General features: G+C 37.5%; 1 protein-coding gene across 2 annotated transcripts in view; it reads right to left on the reverse strand.

Annotated features, from left to right (window-relative positions):
* Positions 1-19,830, reverse strand: part of DPP4 (dipeptidyl peptidase 4) — a 36,997-nt gene that overhangs the window by 2,513 nt on the left and 14,654 nt on the right. The window contains exons 11-25 of one of the 2 annotated variants that reach the window (XM_015869085.2): positions 17,720-17,855; positions 17,528-17,572; positions 14,857-14,961; positions 14,695-14,762; positions 14,463-14,516; positions 13,857-13,981; positions 12,769-12,816; positions 12,186-12,284; positions 10,107-10,176; positions 9,344-9,538; positions 8,748-8,802; positions 6,938-7,037; positions 5,570-5,634; positions 634-706; positions 313-386 (exon numbers count right to left, since the gene is read on the reverse strand). In XM_015869085.2, coding sequence (XP_015724571.1) covers positions 313-386; positions 634-706; positions 5,570-5,634; positions 6,938-7,037; positions 8,748-8,802; positions 9,344-9,538; positions 10,107-10,176; positions 12,186-12,284; positions 12,769-12,816; positions 13,857-13,981; positions 14,463-14,516; positions 14,695-14,762; positions 14,857-14,961; positions 17,528-17,572; positions 17,720-17,855 — 1,312 coding nt within the window. Of the gene's footprint in view, positions 1-312; positions 387-633; positions 707-5,569; positions 5,635-6,937; positions 7,038-8,747; positions 8,803-9,343; positions 9,539-10,106; positions 10,177-12,185; positions 12,285-12,768; positions 12,817-13,856; positions 13,982-14,462; positions 14,517-14,694; positions 14,763-14,856; positions 14,962-17,527; positions 17,573-17,719; positions 17,856-19,830 lie in introns of those variants that run through there. The other variant, XR_001556650.2, reaches the window with a different exon arrangement.

Below are 19,830 nucleotides of genomic sequence, written 5' to 3' on the forward strand. Positions count from 1 at the left end.
AACCTACCTGAAGTTTACTTTAACTTATATAGAAATTATACTATTGAGTGAGCTATTTCTAAGACTGGGACTGGCTTGGCTGAAGTGAGAATACAGAAAAATAAAATGGAAGAAACTGCAGTATTTTTTGTTCTTATATAGTAGATATATGGAGAGTTATGTTATCATTTCAATTACTGAACATGAAATACAAATATGTAAACTTTGGTTTGAGACAACAATTGTTTTCTACCTAACTAGAGGGAACTATTGGCATCATTCTCATAATACAAGTCCATTCATATGATAATAAAAAAAAGCCCACAACCATACCATTGCCTGGAAATCCACTTCAGCATCAACAAGAGCTTTGGAAATCTGAGCTGCTTGCTGAAAGTGAACATTATCTGAAAAATGGAAGAAAAAATGGAAAAGATAAACAAAATTTGTTTCTGTAATATTAAGGGAGGAAAAAAGGAAAACAATTGAACAGATTCCCCAGCGCTGCTGACTGAGACACAGATTAGTACGATAAAGCTGTATTATTTTATTGACGTAGATGTAACAGCCTTGCCCCTTCATGCTTTTGTTTTGTCAGTAGTAGAATTGCAAACCTGTCTGTAATACTAAAATGTCTAATTAACTGCAACTCACCATCTGCTGTTCCATGGATAAGGAGATACTCAACTTCCTTGAATTTTTCAGCTCTGGCCATTACTGTTGAACTCTGAAATTAAAGAATAGGAAAAAAGAAAAAAAAAAGGTGCTATTTGTTAGATGATTATCTGCTACCAACTGACTTTGATTCCTGTTGACACAGTCTGGGGTTCTTCAGACAAAACTAACAACCCTTGCCCTCCTCCCCCAGAGTAGCATATTCACATATCCAACAGCACTGTGCTCACACTTGAACCTTTCTGCACCGGTCTGCAATTATTGCCAAAGGTTACATCTGCAAAGTGACAAGCAAGCCCAGAGGGGAAGAGTTTTGTGAGAGAGATACACCTTTAATGCTTTGCTAGCATGTTGTTAGCCTGCAGCACACCACTTATCATTGGTTTTCTGTGCTACTGCAGGCAAGTTAAAAATGTTGCCATGGCAACAGTGCACCCTATGACAGAAAGGAGAAGATATTACAGACTACACACATCATTTTCCTCACAAACATGTACGCTACAGTCTACCTGTAGCTAAGCCTGCAGAGCTTGTATATGTGTGTGTGTATGTATGTCATCATGCTCAAGTAAATATGTCTCAGAAGTTTAGAACAGTGACCTCCTCTAAGTATAATACAGACGTGCCTGACCAAAAAAACCTCACAAGACAAAAAAAAAAAAAAAAAAAAAAATAAAAGTCAATCTGCAATTTGGAAATTACAAGAAAATAAATATGGCAATGGGAAAAAAAATTAAAATCAGCAATTGACATTAATCAACAAATTGAAAATAGTGACACAGATGTTTAGCAGATAATAACTGGGTTTTTATTGTGACCAGGTACTAAGGAATGGGGAAAGTAAAGACAGCAGAAACTGCATTTGGGCAAGGAAAGGGAATAGGATAACATTTTGCCATGAGGATGAGAGGAGAGGAAATAATAGAAACTTTTCCATTTCTTGATAATATAATGCATCTTTAAAGAAAGTATTAATATTAAATTCCTTTTGTCATAGCAAAATATCATACCCAACCTCTCGTTTGTAGTAATTTAGTCATATTTAAAGATTGAGCCCAGTAGGAGCAAGCAAACCAACCAAACAAAACACCTCAAGCATGAGACACTGCATTTGCCATCTTTTCATAATGAAAGGCTGCAGTTCAACAGGAGCCTCATCAAATGCATAAAAGGCTGTGCACATTGGAAACATGACACCACTCATTGAAACACACCAATATGAGAGTACGGATAGCTAAGTAAGAGTGCCAGAATCTGAGGGAACATTAAACCAGGAGCACTACTACTGCAGCCAACCAGTGTATGAAAAAGAAAATGACACAGGCAGTATCCTTTGAATGAAACACTTTTCATAGGCATGGAAGAGAACTTGATAGATTATCTTTAGAAGCTTTCTTCCAGCAGATAAATGCTGGTTTAGTTTAAAGGATGGCAAACCTATGCATGGAAGCCTTATTTGGTCTACAACTTTCAGAATTTAACATTCCAGAAGCAGTTTTAAGAAGTGCATATCATTTCTTTTTGTCTCCAATCACTAAACAAAATAAAGCTGTAAAATTCTTCAGAAAGAAAGCACATGCAAAAGGACACATTTCTTTTTCTAAGTCATTTATCACTTGCTGTACTAATATGTAACACATAGTGCCTTCCCTTTCCTTAAATTGTGGGGTCAATACAAAACATTTCTGCCACCTCACCCCTTCCTAAATAAATGATAAAAGAGATGTCACAATAGCAAACAGTCCAAAGTTAGACACAATCACAACTTGAGCCACAGCTGAAATAGCTGAACAAACCCCAGGTGAACTGTATGTAAATGCAATGTAGTTTATTCTTTCCTTTTCACAGTTATGCCTTCATGGCAAAGAGTCTGAAAATGGGCTGTGTGAAAGTACTGAGAATTAGGCCCTGCTGAGTGTAACTGGCTTTTCTAAAGATCACACAGCAGTCAACATTTTATCAGCACTCAACAAACAAGTTAAGGTTTGGCTGAAATTGAAGGTCTCTCTCCCTTTAAGCATATTCTCAGATAATAGAACAAATGTCAAACCAGTACAAGATGGCATATTTACAAAATTGTACCCTGTTTTGCATAACCTAATGATGCAGCAGTTCTTAAGGACTGAACATTTCAAATCTGCTAGAAAAAGATTGCCAAATCTATGACTGTTTCAAACACTTGCCAAAAGCATATCAAATTCAGAGTGAACTGCAAAATAATCTCACAAGTTGAACAGTCTCTTTGGTATGCTTTACGTGGCTACTACATCTGACCGGCAAAGCTCCAGCCTACTTTAGCCTTCAGTACTTTACATCAGGGACATTTCTGACATCAGATGAAGTTTCTGCCATTCAGCCTAAGACCTGTACTCGTGTTTCCGTGCTTATAGTGGGAGTCCTACCCATGCTCATGACTGTCTTTTATGAAGTGACAACTTTTAATACCTCATAACCCTTAAGTGGCACTAATCATATCTAAGTACCCTACAGGGAGGACCATGAAACATCCTTCAGCCTGTTAACTGAACACCAGATTTCATCCATCAATAAATGTGGGATCTAACATCATAGAATACATAGGCAGGGTGTACCTCTCAGCACCATTAGATGCAGTTTCTTGAGATGATACATTCATAACATACACTGGTTCTCAACAGGTGTGCACATGCCCCCTTTCTTTTAAATTAGGTCACACAGTACAAGGTTTGTGCAGTCTTTCATTCTCAAACCTGCTTCCTAGTGGATGCAGAAGAATGGGGAATACATCATGCGTCATGTAAACCTGACAGTATGAAGTTAACATGTTTTTAACAGCTTTAGCTAGAAGAGCTTCTCATTACTTATTTTACTGAACAACACTGTGCAGGAGTTGGCCTTCTGCTTCAGTAAGGGGCCAGGAGCAGATTTATTGGGCCTGAGACACCGAAGGAAGGGGCTATAAGCCAGAGAAACATGGTGGGTGGAGGTCAGAAAAGGTCTTCAACAGCAACAACATCCCAAGACCCGTTCATTGTTGCTATATGAAAAACAACAAACCCACCTCTAAAGCTACTCACCCTCAAGGTTTATGTGGAAAAGCAAATTCCAAGTAATGTGTTATTTGGAGCTTTCAGCAATACATGAAGACTTAAGTCAAATTTTCCTATCTCTAGAAGAAGCAATAAGTGCGACAATCTGATCTGTGCAAATGCCCCTCCTCCATCTAGCCACCATTCTCCCCAATTAGTCCTCAGAGTAACACATTTGAAACCTTTAGCTCTTTGGTACTGGCAGTTTCAACGTGGCCATTGCCAGCAATGAATACTATGCCAAGAAAATCCGACTCCTGGCTTGAAAGGATTAAACAGTCCTCTGTTGCCATCTGTGCCGTGAAGCTGGTGAATGACTTTGTGCACCCAGAGCGTTAACGTTCGTTCTGCACAACGACAGTAACTTCTATTTACTCTGCTACCTCACAGACCTCCTACTGTTCCCACTGCCATCAAGAACTGTATTTGGAAAAAAGCAGGCAGGCTGCTGCAAGGTTGCTGGTCAGCCCTGCTGGGTCCAAGCGGTTCGCCTATTAGAGATGGACACAGAAGACAATCACCCTGCAATCAGTTCTGATTTCCTCAGCTAATACAGCAGTTCACAAATTAGATCACTGCAGTAGTATATCAAAACAGGCACTTCGGTCTTTATTTCAGTGTATGTTATCATATGTTTTACATGCTTTCAAGTCACTCTTTCTTCCCCACCTCATAATATTGAAATGACATACGATTGATTGCACCTTGGGGGTGGGGAGTGGTGGGGGTAAAAAGAATCAAACTGATTTACCAAGCTAAACAGAGAGAATGCCCCATCTCTTTTTCTATAACATTTATGTCTGCTTCCAACCTAATTATGGCTAAGCATCACCATGAAATGCCATAATAACAAAGTACCCCACAGATCACTCTCTGTTCTCCAATAGTCAGTGTATTTCCACCTCAATCAGGAACTTAACAAAGCCTTACAGAACGTTTGGGCAGCTCTGCCATACTCTCAGGTGCCCGCAGTTTCAAAAAGCCCTTTAAGCAACAAAAAGCTGCTGGAATACCATGGGTAAACATTACTTATCCATCAGAAATTTCTCTGTACAATGAAGCAAAAAATCCACAGGTATTTTGTTTTCGTTCTCTTGCCTGGAAATTCCCTAATTTCTGGACAAACATCTGTTACTTTCCATCAGTGTTCAGAAACCCTATATTCATAGAGATGAGGCCACAGTTCCAGCACCAAGTTGGCTCTCAGTTGGTCTGCAGTGTATTTGTATGCACAGAGTACTAACAGGCTTGCCTACCTGTAAAGGTTTCCAAATACCTGAATACAGCTTACAGCTTCCAAAGTTGGAAAGTTTGCATTATAGCCACGCTTTTTAATTAAATTTCAGAGAAAACTGGAGCAGATTTGTTCTGGCGGAAATGTTTGAGGCTTCTTTTTTGTTTGGTTGGTTGTTGTGTTTTTGTTGTTTTTTTGGGGGGGGAGAGAGGAGGGGGGCTGGCGAGGGGGGGAGGGTAGGAGGGTACAGATAATACATAGTTTGCCCATGAGCATATTGAAACAACTTTGTTTCTTAGTGATTAAAATAAAACAGATTTACAGCTTATTTTACAGTCTGCATAGTAGCCAAACAGAACTGAATGTAAAAGAAATAAAACTCAACAAAAATGAATAAACCAAACAACAGAGAGCCCACGCTATACAGCAAGGAGTAACTGCCTCATTCAAATCCAAAAGCATGAGACTAAAACCTCTAAAAGTAGAATGCAATCATTAACACTGGAATGAAGAAACAAACTTAATTCTTCACACAGGGATGCAATAATACTGTACAAAGAACAGCTTAGGAGAGAAAGACCATACTTAAAAATGAAATTAAGTGATTTCTTACATTATAGTTTCTCAGGTTATCACTTTCTGTAGGAAGGCCCATGTATCGCTCTGTGTATATTGAGTCTGTAATTAAAACCAACAACAAATAGAATGTACTACTTAATTTCCAATATTTCTGTCTGCCAGACATTTCACACAGAGATAAGACACAATAAGAATGAACACTGGAAATTAAAAAGAGATGGAAGATAAAAACCAAGTTTTCCACAGTGAGCCATGTAGGTAGACATTATTATTCAGAGTATTTAATCTTGTGGTTGCCATGGACACTCGAATGTTGAATATTAATGAAGTACTTTATGTCAACATTACCTTATTGTTATTCTTCCAATAAGCCTAAGAAATAGTTGCTAAAGTTGTTCAGTAAATAACGAGCATTTTAAAAAATATATTACATTTTTTATCTAAACATTTATTGCTTAAAATGTATAATATGAAATGTAGAAGTAGCTTAGGACTCAGATGGGCTCTATCTTACATATAGTCAAAATTTAATATTTAGTTTTCCTCAGATTTTTCAGTATGATATCCTATTATTTTTGCAGATTTACTGCTTTATTTTAACCATACAAACCAATGTTTGTTATGTCAACACATTTTAATGTCCATTTGATTTCTTGTCAGTGTTGTCAATTTTTTCCTGCTGAACGAGAGAAATGCTAAAACACTGCCACACTGTACTAACACATACTGTACTGTTAACTATACGTTATTATCTGGGAGGAAGTTCCCTCTAAAACCATATTTATAGCCTCATGTGTCTCACAACCTTATAAACTACAGCCCAGAAGCTTGTACAGACTTGTCCAATTGTTCAGCTTTTCCTCACATCAACCTGCGTATAAAATTAAATTTGTCATTCCCAAATTTTACATTCTTAAAAGGAAGACAAAAACTCACAAAAACAAAAGGGATGCAAATTTGATTATCATTTTGGGAGAGTGGTTTGCAACCTAAGTTTGATTTTAGGTCACACAGTTCTGTTTTTTTGTTTTTTTTTTTTTAAAGTAGCATCTTGAATAACACAAAGTATATTCAGTACTGATCTCAGTACCTCAGAACATGTGGCAGCTCAGGAATACATGCGCAGACATGTTACAGTATTACTACAAACATAAAAATTATGCATCATTAAAGGTCACAGAGATTATCTGGAATTGTGGATGTGACTTTTTAAAAGGGAAATAAGGTTTAGGGAGCTGGTTTTATTCTGAAATGCAATACCCATGAGTTCATAAAAACAGACCAAATGGCATTTATATGGCATCTAGTAGATAATCAAAGTTCCGCACTATGAGTCAACACTTTGCAGCATGTGCACTGCAAGACATATGGGAATCCTTGTAACAAGGAAGCCATCACATACCATAATATTGCCAACGTGACACAGGGGCAACTGCTATTCCACACTTGAACACGCCGCTTCCAGAGCCAAGCACCATGGAGGTCACATATCCCCCATAAGACTGAGAAGAAAACATTGCTGTTATTTTAGTCGGAAAGAAAAGGATGGGGCCCATCTGCTAAGTGGTTCAGACATTTATAGGATCAGCATTTTTCATATTAATGAATTCCATTCTGAATTTGGGTCAGATCTCACTCAGCCTGCACAGTGCGGGAAACAGACATCAAACAGTGCATGGCAGCTGTGGCTCTGATGAATGAGAGCTTGCTGTGCAAAAGGGGTGCAAATGCCGTTGATCTGTGACTCAGCTTAGAATGACAGTGTTTGGTAGCACGGTAGGCAGCAGTGAAAGACAGGAAACAAGACACTGCTGAACCACTGTGTCCCTCTCCGTGCTGGAGAAGTAGGTGGAAGCAGAGCTGAGGCCCGTAACATGCCTGATGAGTAGTTGCACCAGGGCACCCAAAAATTTACAGCTCCCTCAGAGCAACCCTACGGCAGCTCACTTACTTTCTCTCCTACAAAGTGTCAAGAGCAAGACTGTGACTGGGGAGTGAAGGATCTTCTGCTGAGTCTGTGGGAGGAACTGTGCAGCAAGACACTTCTTGCTAGGCACAGAACATTCAGTCACAGTCTAGCCCGATACGCAGATGAGTAAATATCCGACACACTTGAGCATTCAGGCAACAAGATACCTAAACAATGTCACCGACCTCCCAAATGACTGCCCTCGCTATACTTTGAAGAGGTTATTTAGGAAAATGTGCCCACCCACATTCAAAAAGAAGAGCTATTTGAGAGATTTTTGGATCTCATTTTTGCCTTGAGAACAGATTACAGGCAGATGGAACTGTGGTTTAGTTCAAAGCTCTTAAATATTTTCTCCAGCTTCGATACTTAAGTCTTCTCATCAAGATCAGCAAAGTAATGCATGTACTGACTAATATTCACCCATGTACGAATACTTTGCATAACCTGGCAAAATGAATGCACTTAGTGAGAAGCTGACAATCTAAAAACCGAAGAGAAAGAAATTCCCATGAGTTTGGTATCCAGGACACATGACCCCCAGCACGCAAAAAACACCCATCTGAACAACAGACAAACAATGAAACTGCAGCCTAAGACTGAGAAGAGTTTAAGGAGCTCGAATCAAATAGCTACCAAATCTAGTCTGAAATAAAATATTCACAGCCAAACAGTACATTTAGGTATTTTCAGAATGCTAGTGAAAACACAACAAGCATACCATGCAGCATTACATTATTATTATTTGTATAATCTGGAGTCATCCAATTAATATCAAAAGATTATTCAATACATTTGGACTTTAAAAAAAAAATAAATTGAATCATAGGATGGCCTGGGTTGAAAAAGACCACAATGATCATTTAGTTTCAATCCTCCTGCCACCAACCTCCAGACCAGACTGCCAAGAGCCACATCCAGTCTGGCCTTGAATGCCTCCAGGAAATGGGGCATCCACAATCTCCCTGGGCAACCTGTTCCAGTGTGCCACCACCCTCTGTGTGAAATTTTTTTTCTAATCTCCAGCCTAAACCTCCCATCTTTTTCAAAAGCACCTGAATGCAAATGAGGAATGTCTCATGCATACAGGCATGACATACATCATCAGTTCAAGATATTGGATTGTGCTGCTACGCCACAGGTACTTCACATTTGATACTCAAATACATCACACCCACAGGAGGCAGTGCAACAACTAGTTGTTAGAATTAAGTAAGCCAGCCAAGCAACTTTGAGTACTTACCCAACCCCAAATAGCTATTCTGTCCTTATCAACAAAGCTCATTTCAGAAAACGTTCTAAAAGCAAACAGAATAATTGAACACTGAATGGATTGCAGGTATCTGCCATGGTACAGGTGTGCCTAGTTTTCATCTTGTTGGCCTCTCTCTCTTCTGTGAATAATCATATCCCACTGCACAGCAGTGACTCCTTATGGCAAAAACTCTTAAATCACATCCACTGACATCTGTATCATTTGCTAGAACTAGGTCTGATCCCAAGTTGTCCCCATCCCACTTCTCTGCCACTTTTTCAATTCCACGTATAATTCTGAGAGTGTTATTAACTTCAGTGACTTGCAAAAAAAGCTTGGAGAAAAGATTTAAACTACAAATTAGTTGTTAGTGTGCTTTCCTTAAATGACAGTTATCATCCCTATAAAACAAGAAAGATGGCAAACTTACTGCAGCATTAACTCTTCTCTTCTTTTGAGCATAAAATCATAGTTGGCATATAAGCGACAGTAAAAATGAACAAATTTACCCATGTTTTAGCCAATAATTTTGAGATAAGCACAGAAAAGAAGGCACAGTTACTGACCATTTTACTGTGGCTTACCTGGCTGCTGAAATCTGATCTTCCACTTCATAGGTTCCCAGTCTTCGGTTTATAGCATGCATGATCTCATCCCCCTGGTATCCACTTCCTCTGCCATCAAAGCTGGCCACAATGATCTGCTCTGTACTGGCAAGGTACGTAGCCCAGTTGATCTGGAAGGCATGATCTACTTTCTGACTACAGGGTCCCGCGTACCTGGGTGAAAAGACCCACAGCATTCAAGCACTTACTCTTTACAATCTCTCATATAGCATTTGAAACACAATTTGCACAAGAAGGGCAAACTTTTAAACTAGACAGAATGAATAAGTGGCAAGACTGGCATATGAGCCAAACGCAGAAGGCTGATACAATGGATGTTCTTGCAAAATGAGACAATGCTCCAAACAGTCCAGTATCACAGATACATGGCTTATTCAAGGTTTCATTTTGAAATGTAGTTTCATCAAAAATATTCCTAAAGAACTGAGAGCAAAGAATGTAGCAAGTTAACACTAACATCCTGTCTTTTAAATAAGATACAGAATACATCTGCTTCACTGCCACTCACAAAAATATGCTCTTATTAAGCACAACATCATCTTATGGTGCAGAAAATTTACCACAAATTGGGGTGAATCTCTTATTTTCATTCTCTATTGAAACTCCTTCAAGAGGTAATTAGAAAACACATCAGTTCTGTGCTTCCCAATCTTATTAAGAGGATTTGAAGTACACAAAGGTGATTATTAACTCAGCATTCCCACCTAAGTTGAAGACTTACACGTCAAGGAGCAGAGGGTACTTCTTTGATGTATCGAAATGGGGAGGCACTATCATTTGATACCACAGGTCTAAAAGGAAAGAGAGTGACTTTGGTCAGTGCTCCAGTAAAATAACTTGATATACATTTCAATTCATATAAGGGCACATTTGAATCACTGCCTTAAAAAAGTAGCTTCATCTGAACTGTACTAACATACACAGATATACATATATAGAGCAAAGTTAGAAGAGAGTTTGAAACTAGAATGCCTAAAATAATACAATCTGAGGCATCAGCATGCATTCCTTTAACACTATCCTGCATTATAAAGCTTACCTGTAAAACTAAGCAAGTATCTGCAAGGGGAATTCTACAAGAAACTCAAAAATATTTTTGTACTCAAGTTTCTCTCCCAAAACTAAAAAAAATTCTAAATACTATCAACCTACCACGAAGGCTTTACAGAGCAGTTTGTAAAGCATCACAGAAACATACCCAAGTATCTACTACCAAGTATCTACTATTTCCTCAGTCAACACTGTTCTGGTTCCATCCACGTTGCCCTTCCTACAGAAGCTGTCAGAGTGTTAGGAGAATATTTGAAATTCACACAATGTAAGTTTTGCAAACGAACTGGCTTTACCATTCACTCATTAATTTTAAAAGAACGGACACTGTGAAAGAAGCACAAAGCAATTAAGATTGATTGCACTGCAGTGATGGTGAGGAGTGTATTACAGCATCGCAGCAATCTATTCAGACAGGAAAATGCAATACATTAAAACACTGAAAAATTCTAAGCCTTAATTGAACATTTACATATATATATTTTCTTTGTTTTGCATCATCTATGTACTGTTGCAGTCATAGGAGTCAATTTCTTTGGTAAGTACATACATTGATTTGCAAGCAGACTTGGAACTTGAATTAGGACTACAGAAATAAATTTATTTATCCTATTTGTGACATTAAAAATAGAATCCCCTTACCCAGAAGTTTTTACCCTGATGAGATGAAGGAGTAAGAACAAAGAAGAATAAAAAGACGAATACACAATTGATAGCATGAAGAGCATCTTTAAACCTCCATCTTTCCTGGAAGATTTCATCTTTAGCCCTAGTAAAAATGTGACTAAAATAAAAGACAGAAAACACAAAGATAAAGACTGTTATTAAACAAGGTAACAGCGGAAGGTGGGAGGCATCTAAAAGAACAGGTTACCGGGACTGACAGAAATCAATTCAGTGTGTAAAATAAAAGTAAAGAATATTCATTTTATCAAGAGGGAGCTTGTCATGAATAGAAAAGCCAGTAGCAAAGGCTTGACCAAAAAACAGTTCAGATAGAATGGCAGTGGTAGGCCTGGTACCTATCTGATGTTCCTCAGCATAGGAACATTCCAAGGAATTGTCTGTACCTGGATGTGCAAATTCAAAGTAGCACTATGAGCAAAGCTTTACCAGTTTGTTTTCTAGCAATTTGTGATTTGGTTTATGTGATCTTGAGTATGAACATGCTTTAAACAATGTGACTATTCAACTGAAATATCCCCTGCAGAAAGTCAAAGGTAATCTTGAAGTGCTTTTCAATTTGCAAGCTTTCCCACCTTGGCTATCAAATTTTTCAATAATAATTGTATGTCACCTTGCACCTGCTTTCTTCAACCAAAGAAATTTGTGTCTGTCAATTAAGACCCACTTGAATTTTGAATTTAAGGTAACATTCTTATAAATGTTGTGCCTGCTCCGCCTCCTTTTTTTACTTTTGTTTGTTTGTTTGTTTGTTTTCTCCAAGTTGCTGGTAGAGTCTTCTACTATTTTTCAGGTAAATATCATGGAAAAATGGAGCAAAGTCATATTATGAGAGCTTCGAGACATCACACTATGGAAAAAGTATTCTAGGTCAGAATGCTTGTGCATTTCAGCAAATATATATACACATGCATATATGTACACGTCCTATATTCATCTTGTTTCTAAGCACCAAATAACTGCAAACATATCCTCTACACTCATCTTTCCTTTCATGCTCTGTTAACAGAAGACCTTAAAGGACTTGGTGAAGTGGGGAAGAAAAGTAAAACATCTTTGAACTTACTGTACCCTCCTATAGTAATGGAGCCAAATTGTTTTGAAGGCATTTGAATGTCTTTCAATGAATTTTCCAGTTCAGTATTATTTTCCAAGTACCTGAGGACTAAATAACAGTTCATAAGTGTCAAAGCTCAAACACTGTTTTCAACTCCATTACTCTGAATATGAATCACTTTGAAAAGATGGCCACCTACTTCGTAGTCTCAGTTTACCACAGTTTTTGTTTTTCCTCTCACAGTCAATGATTTTGGCATAGTTTTTCCTCAGTAATTTAGAAACCAGGATGCCAGTTTCCACATTTTCCATCTAAATGGGCATTCACAAATCCCAAGCAATTGTCCAGTAAATAAGACATAGATTACTTACTCTCTCCTAGCACAGTGTAAGATAATAAATACAGTATTAATAGCTGCAAACTGAACTACTTACTCTATCCTTGTGGTTAACTATAGTGGAGAAATAAAGGATAAATTTAATTGCAGATAAAACTGACTTTTTAATTATTATACCAGGCAATAAGAATTAAAACAAATTTACAATACATATACCTGGTTTAACAGAAATTATATTTTAAGACAATTACATACCTTGATCATCACTACTTCTGTGCAGAGTAGACAAGGGCAGACCAGGGCCTGTTGACAGAGCACAAAACCTTTATGTTTGCATGCTGTCTCAAAAAACAACTCAGAAAAAGTAATTGGAATTGGGTGAACCACAAAGGCTCAGAATTCATTTTCATCCATTTTGCGTATACTGTTTTCAGTTAATGGGGCCCAGACTGAAGCATCACATAAATAATCAAATTGTCTTGCAGGCAAACCATGTGACTATGAGGTACATGCTTTTCAGGTTAAGTGGAGATATTAGAAAGATTTTTTGTTTTTCCCCACCCTATGATTCATTTATCCCTTATATCTAGTGCTAGTCAGACTGCAGTCTGACTGCAGTCCCAGCACTTAACATATGACTATGTAATTACATGCATTGGCTTCCTTGAACAGTGCTACCTATCTTAATTTCATTCCCACATAGGGCATTTCTCTTTACCTAGCCGGTGGCCTGCCATTCCCAGAGTCTACAGATCCCTTCTGCTGTTAGAGCTCCCCATGCACAGTACATTCCCTTTGACAGCACAACTGCATGCAGTGCTCTACAGGAAAAGCCTGGAAAAAAGAAGCAAGTCCTCCTATAGGGCTTAGCAATGACTTTCTATCTTCATACACCTCATCGACTGAGAAATTTCTCTCTACCATCTGGCCCCAAAGTAAAGTACTACCTCTGCTTTACCACAACTGCAATTAAGAATTTTAATCCATAAGATATGGTGTTACTGTTCTTTCAATTTTCTCTAAAGAAATTGTAGCTCACTACAACTTTCATCATATTACAAATGCCATCTAATTATGCTGGCAGCCCCTGAGAAATCTGAGGTTTGCATACAGAACAGGAATGTTTGCTGCCCTTTTCAGGTCCATTAGTGGATAGGACTATAATTTATAACCTTGTAATTTTTCTGAGGTGCTTTCAAGCCTTGAAGGGAGTAGTTCTTCTGCTGCCAGTGCCAACACATAAGGCCGTTATGCAGTGCCTATCAAGATCTTGACAGAGTGAACTTCCCCACCCAACGAAACAGTGAGTCATACTTATGTCAGTTAATTCTGGATGTACTCACCTAAACAATTTAGCTGATAATACTGTGCATCTTTGCTGAAGGAAGTAGAATAATACTGGCATCTATCTTGATTCAAATCACAGCTAACACACTGAGTAGATTTTGGACTGCTTTCCAAGAGCATTCTGCAAAGTAGATGAGCTTCATTTCAGAGATGAAAGATTATTATTAAAAAAACAAAAACCAACAAAAATGTGGAGCAGAAGTATATTTTTAAAATTAGATGACCAAATGAAATTTGATAAAATTCAAAAGCAAAGATCCTATTGACTTGAATAGCAAGGCAAGCAGATTTAAAATTTTTAATTTCAGTTAATACTGGGATTATCATCACAGCAAAAGTAAAAGCATGAAAGGTTTTCTTCAGGCGCAACTTGCTTGCTTGCCTCTGTATAACTAAGATTACAAAAAAATACTATACTTATTTTTGTTGTGTTGTTTTTTTTCTTTGAAGTTTATATTACTAAATTGATTTTAATTAAATATCCTACTACTGCAGGTACTTTAAACTATGAACAGCCTACTCTTTGACACAGAAATTCCAAGAGAAAGCATTACATTTTCATTAGCAGATATTTTACTCAAAATGCAGAACAGATTTCTTACTTGTAAAGATTTCTTCCACCTGGCATCCCACCATTTTGATTACTAACATAGTACCTAGAAAAGCAAAGCATACTGGTTTTGATAAAGTACTTCCAATAAAATACAACATTTAAAGGATTACCTTACATGTTTAGATCAGATTTTTAATGAATTAAATGGCACCTTCTCCTAGTTCTCTCCCCCGGTCTGTTTAGACACTTCTAGGAGGCAACAGCTTAATTATGATACTTACAGAAAATTTTTGGTTACAGCTGCTATGCTGATTACTTCCCATTTTCCTTCAGTAATAGGTACTGGAGCCTGGAGAGGAGAAAAAGGCAAGACAAAAAACAGAATGCGAGGCTTCTTGACCACCAGCAGAAAAAAAGTCAGCAATTGTTGTCCACTAACTTACCGCAGTGCCATTTATGTAATGGATGTGCTTGTAACCTTTGGTGTTGCTGAAGATTTTGTAGTAGGTAGCATTGTCTGGGGCAAAATAAGGGACAGATGGCTGAAACTTGAACACAAGAAAGATGTCTATTAAAGCAAACAACAAAACTCCAAAACAAAAATGATAAATTTAGTTTTTGATAACTCTAAACAGAAGCTTCTATACTTTAAGCAATATTTCACTGAGATATTTTGCCTACTGATTTAGTAGGCGGAGCTTGCAGCCACTACTTTAAAAGTGAACCCACACAAAATATCTCACTGTTCCTAAAGGGGGCAGAACTTCCTAAGTGCTAGCCCTCTGGTAATGACAGAGGCCCATCCTTATCTCATTTGAATTCCTCTAAGTTTTCCTAGTTTCTTATGCGAACAAATCTTTGAACTTTAAAAGAAGAAAACAAGCTGCTTTTCTAGAGGATTTTACTAGTAAGTAGGTCATTATGAGATGTCTAACAAAACCTAACTGGAATGCTACGTTCATGAAGGAATATCCATTCAGTTATCAAATGGGAGTGGTAGAAACAAATGGGTCCCTTCTACAGCACATATTTTGGATGCGCTCCACACAGTAGTGAGAAAAACACAGAGAAATGAGTAAGTGAAGCAGAACTTATTCCTGTTCTACATATCAAAAGTGTCTGAACATTAATTAACCAATAGACATGGCATGATCTAAGATATTATACCTATTGCGTAAATGAAGAGTGAAACTGAAAGTTAAACTACTTTGCCTCCAGTCATTAAATAAACACTGACTGAACCTAATCTCTCTCACTCACATGCTCCAGGTAATTGTACCTTCTTTGTTAGTAATATTTTTGCACAAAATATCCAGACATGTTTTTCTAACTTTTTCCTTATCAGTCTTGCTTTTTCAAAGTGTGACTTTTCGCCAGCTCAACTGGCAGGTTCTAACTGAGTTCATGACCTGGATGTCTTACTGCAGTAACACAGGCTGTGAAGTCCTGAGCATTCTTTGATTAACAACAATTTCATCTCTACATTTGGAAAAAAATTTAAAAAAGGAAAAAACCCTGAGAATACATGCAAAAAAAGTATGTATTTTGTGCATATATATATATAATTTTATGCAAGTTTGTACATAGAACATATGAAATATATGTCTATATACATACATATATAGAAGCATAGAATCACATATCTTTCTTTTATATAATTGGAAGTATGCCTTATCAGTCAGGCGTCATTTTATCATCCTTAAGTAGAAGACTAAGAGGGTATAAAGATAGCTTTCTTACCCCCCTCTTCAATCATCCCTACTTTCTGCTCCCTTCTCTAATCCAAGAACCATGCAGTGAAATCATATTTTCCTTCCAACAGCTTCTAAGATGTGGGTTGTCTCTTTAAAAGAAACAAAAAAACCAACAACCTAGTTTAATGGCACAGACTCGCATTTTGCCCTCTCATTTTGCACAACTGTTTACAAAGTCTGCAGCTTGATCATCACATTGTCTAATTGTGAAGCCTTTGCTGCAGAGAAGCAAAATGTGTCAGCGCTAAGGCCTTCCTTTCCATATCAAATTTGACAGCAGGTGGGTTGATCTCTCATCTTCATACTGCGGATGATTTCATCCCTGCTGTTGCCTCCCTCTTTGCATTTCTTTAAACTTTCATTTTTGACTTCAAAAGTGAATTAGTGACTAAAGCATAATCAGTGTGTGGAAAATGCGGGAGTGGAAAGTGTACTCTGTGTTCTCATAAAAACTCTGAAACTCATTTCTCCCTCCAAGTCTGAACTTTTGCATCTCTGCTTCACTTCCCCCAGATCTTCTGTGTAGTTCATTAGGTGCCTACTCTCTACCATGAACAAAAGTATTTGAGAGGCAGCTTGGAAAACATCATCCAAACGGTAGCAATTGGTCTGGCAGACGCGTATGAAAATTTTAATCCGGTCAGTTATAAGCATCCTGTCCCCAGTTCTCTCCAGTAGGTATTTTGGGTGGGGGGAAAAAAATAGAAATGAATTACAAAACAAAACTAAGGAGGACCTGAGATGGTTTACTTCTGAAAATAAAAAAATAAATTTAAAAAAAAAATTAAAAAATCAGGGAGAATTTGAAAAACTATCATCAACTCCTGTCCTCTACATCTCTTCTTCTTTTCAGTTTGAAGGGTACAGGACATGTTTCCTAATGTTTTATTCCCTAGATCATTCTGGAGGTGGCATGAAGGCTGGAGAGCAGCCAAACCAGCATAGCTGACAGCTCTCCCAATACAAAGGGAATTCTCAATCTCCCTCACTCCTTCACTCTCCTACCTATTGCTACCTAAGCAACAGGTCAGAATTAAAAAGAAGCCTGGAATATGCACTCTGCTTTTTGGCAACCTGAGAGTGATGCACATGCCATGGAGGATGTGGGCTCCATCCCAGGTTGTCAGTCCAGCCTGGGGAGTTCAGAAAGCAATAGCCACATTGTTTAAAATGGGGCGGGGGGGCGGGGGGGGACAATGTTGTGCAACTCCACTTGAGATATTTTTCCTTCATACACAAAATGCAGGGAGTGAATGGATCAGCCTTGCACACAAGAACACTGTAACTGGTAAGAAGTTCATAAGATAATTTCTTAATTATCAGTGTCATTTAACACTTAGCAGTTTTAGAAATCACTCACTCTGCCAATCCAGCCAGTTGTACTTTCTTCCGTAAGCTGTTTTTCCTACAAAAGATAAAACAAAATCCCACAACAATTATGTTTATTTTATATCAGACTATGCTTCTACAAAGATAAATAATACAGAGATACTCTACTACTATCCAGTCTCATTTATCAAACATTGCAACTCTTCCACTTCATTTTTCTTACCTGTGGACACGTCCAATTTCCAGTTGCACTTTCAAAGTCACAGATGGTGAGGACTGAAAAATTCTGAATTCTTCTGAGCCACTGCAGACAGATCCTTTCATCTGTTACCCATGTTACAACGCTCAAATAATGATCACTGAAACCAGAGGTAGCATTAGGTATTTGAAATCCCTTTCTGTAATAATATACTAAACAGCATTCAGCAACTTCAATGAATGAGACTAATTTGACGACTGTCATTTCAATGCACTCTTTTAAGGATAACCACAAATGCAAATCTAATTGTGGCTTTTTGTTGTTGATTATTTTTGCTATTTGTAAATTATTATTTCATTCGTGCAATAAAGAATTACACAGTTTTACATACCCACTTCTGGGAAGACTGCAATTAAACCCTAGTAGCCAGATCACCATCCACTAGTGCATGAAATATTACCTACTCCAGACTGTCCCTACACGGTCTCAAATGTACTACATGCAACTAGAGGAAATTTTTAAGAGTCTTATAACTTGGAATTGTTTCCTTTGTTACATAAAGTTGATTGCTGCTAAGCAATTTGAGTGATACGCTTATTTGTCCAATTCAGTACTCCTAGTAGATAGAACGGAGGGAGAGATCATATCTACAACAAATAGTACTATTTGAGTATTTTACTTTCATATTTAGAATACCAACTAGTTGACATGAAGAACTGGAGTTTCCAAAAAATAAAGAAATATTAGTTTTTTAGAATATTCTTCTGTTTTGTTGTTGGATTATTTTTTTTTAATTTTTTTTTTTTAAACAAAGCACAACAGAAAATGTAGCTTTATTTTAACCTTTTTATTTTGTTGCATTCCTTTTTTTTCTTATTTTAGATCTCTCCTATCTCCTAGAAGCCTTGTGAACTAAAATAAAATAAACCTCCCCTCCGAGGCAAGTACACATTTTTAACTAAAATTTGCACATTTGACTTAGTTCCAAGTTCATGTTCCCTTTTTCCCTAAGTTAGTTAACAAAAATGTGTGGGAGTTTTGTCAGAGTGAATTTATTCATAATCATAAAACAGGGGAAAAGAGACAAGAGAAAAAGATAGAAAAAAGAAAGAAAGAAAGATGACTACAATTACTGCAGATGGATTAAAAATATATGCCAACTGGTTACCGTCCCCTTTCGGGTTTATTTCCAGACTGCAGTTCAGAAATCACATTGTAAAGAAGTTAGATTCTTGCATTTATAATTGACTAGGAATTTGGTACGATGTTGAACATCACTGCTGTCACTGGCTTCAATGTGAACAGACCATTAAAGTTATGAAACTCTGCAAGTGCATGTTGCATGTTTGGAAAAAAACAGTGGTTTTTCTTGTTTCTCTTAAGAGGGGAATTAGCCCAACAGCCTTTGTTCCTTCCAAGTAAGAGAAGTCAACAATTTCAGCTGGTGCAGATCATGTAGTCAGACAGGATGAGCAGCACAGGGTTAAAAAAAAAAGGGGGGGGGGGGAGGGGGAAGGGTGAGAACATTTATAGCCTAACAAATACATTTATTACAGAAATAGAGAAATAGAGAATGCACCTTTAGTTCTCCATAATCCATGAAAAGCAAATTAATCTGCAATTAACTCCAAAATACATTACAGCAGTTCTGCATTGCCCTTCCTCGTTTGTTGCTTAGAAAGGATATTCCTGCAATTACTATCCAGTACTCCTTTTTTTTTAAGGGCAAACCATTTCAGACAACAAGCATCCAATGCCTTCATCTTCGTGTTAACCAGAAAGAGTCCCCAATGCCCATGAAGATAAGAAGGGCATCTGAATGTTACATAGGTTTTGTGCTGGCCATTCTCACGCAAATAAGTGACAAGTTTTGTCTACCATATTAAAGCTGCAGATTAAGGCCATTCTAGAATTTGGGGAGATTTCCTTGATAAATAAAATTAGAAGTGGCAAAGATCAAAATCCATAAAAAAAGCTTCTATATCTCAACGCAAAGTTGTTATACTGCTGAGAGGACAGATATGGAACACCATCAAACTTCCAATTATATCTTTCAGGTCTTTCCTTATAAAATGCAGTTCTGTGCACAAGCTGACAGACCTGTGTTGTTTTTTTTCTGATGCTCATCATTATAA

The sequence above is a fragment of the Coturnix japonica genome, chromosome 7 (assembly GCF_001577835.2).
Source record: "Coturnix japonica isolate 7356 chromosome 7, Coturnix japonica 2.1, whole genome shotgun sequence".
NCBI classification, from domain to species: domain Eukaryota; kingdom Metazoa; phylum Chordata; class Aves; order Galliformes; family Phasianidae; genus Coturnix; species Coturnix japonica.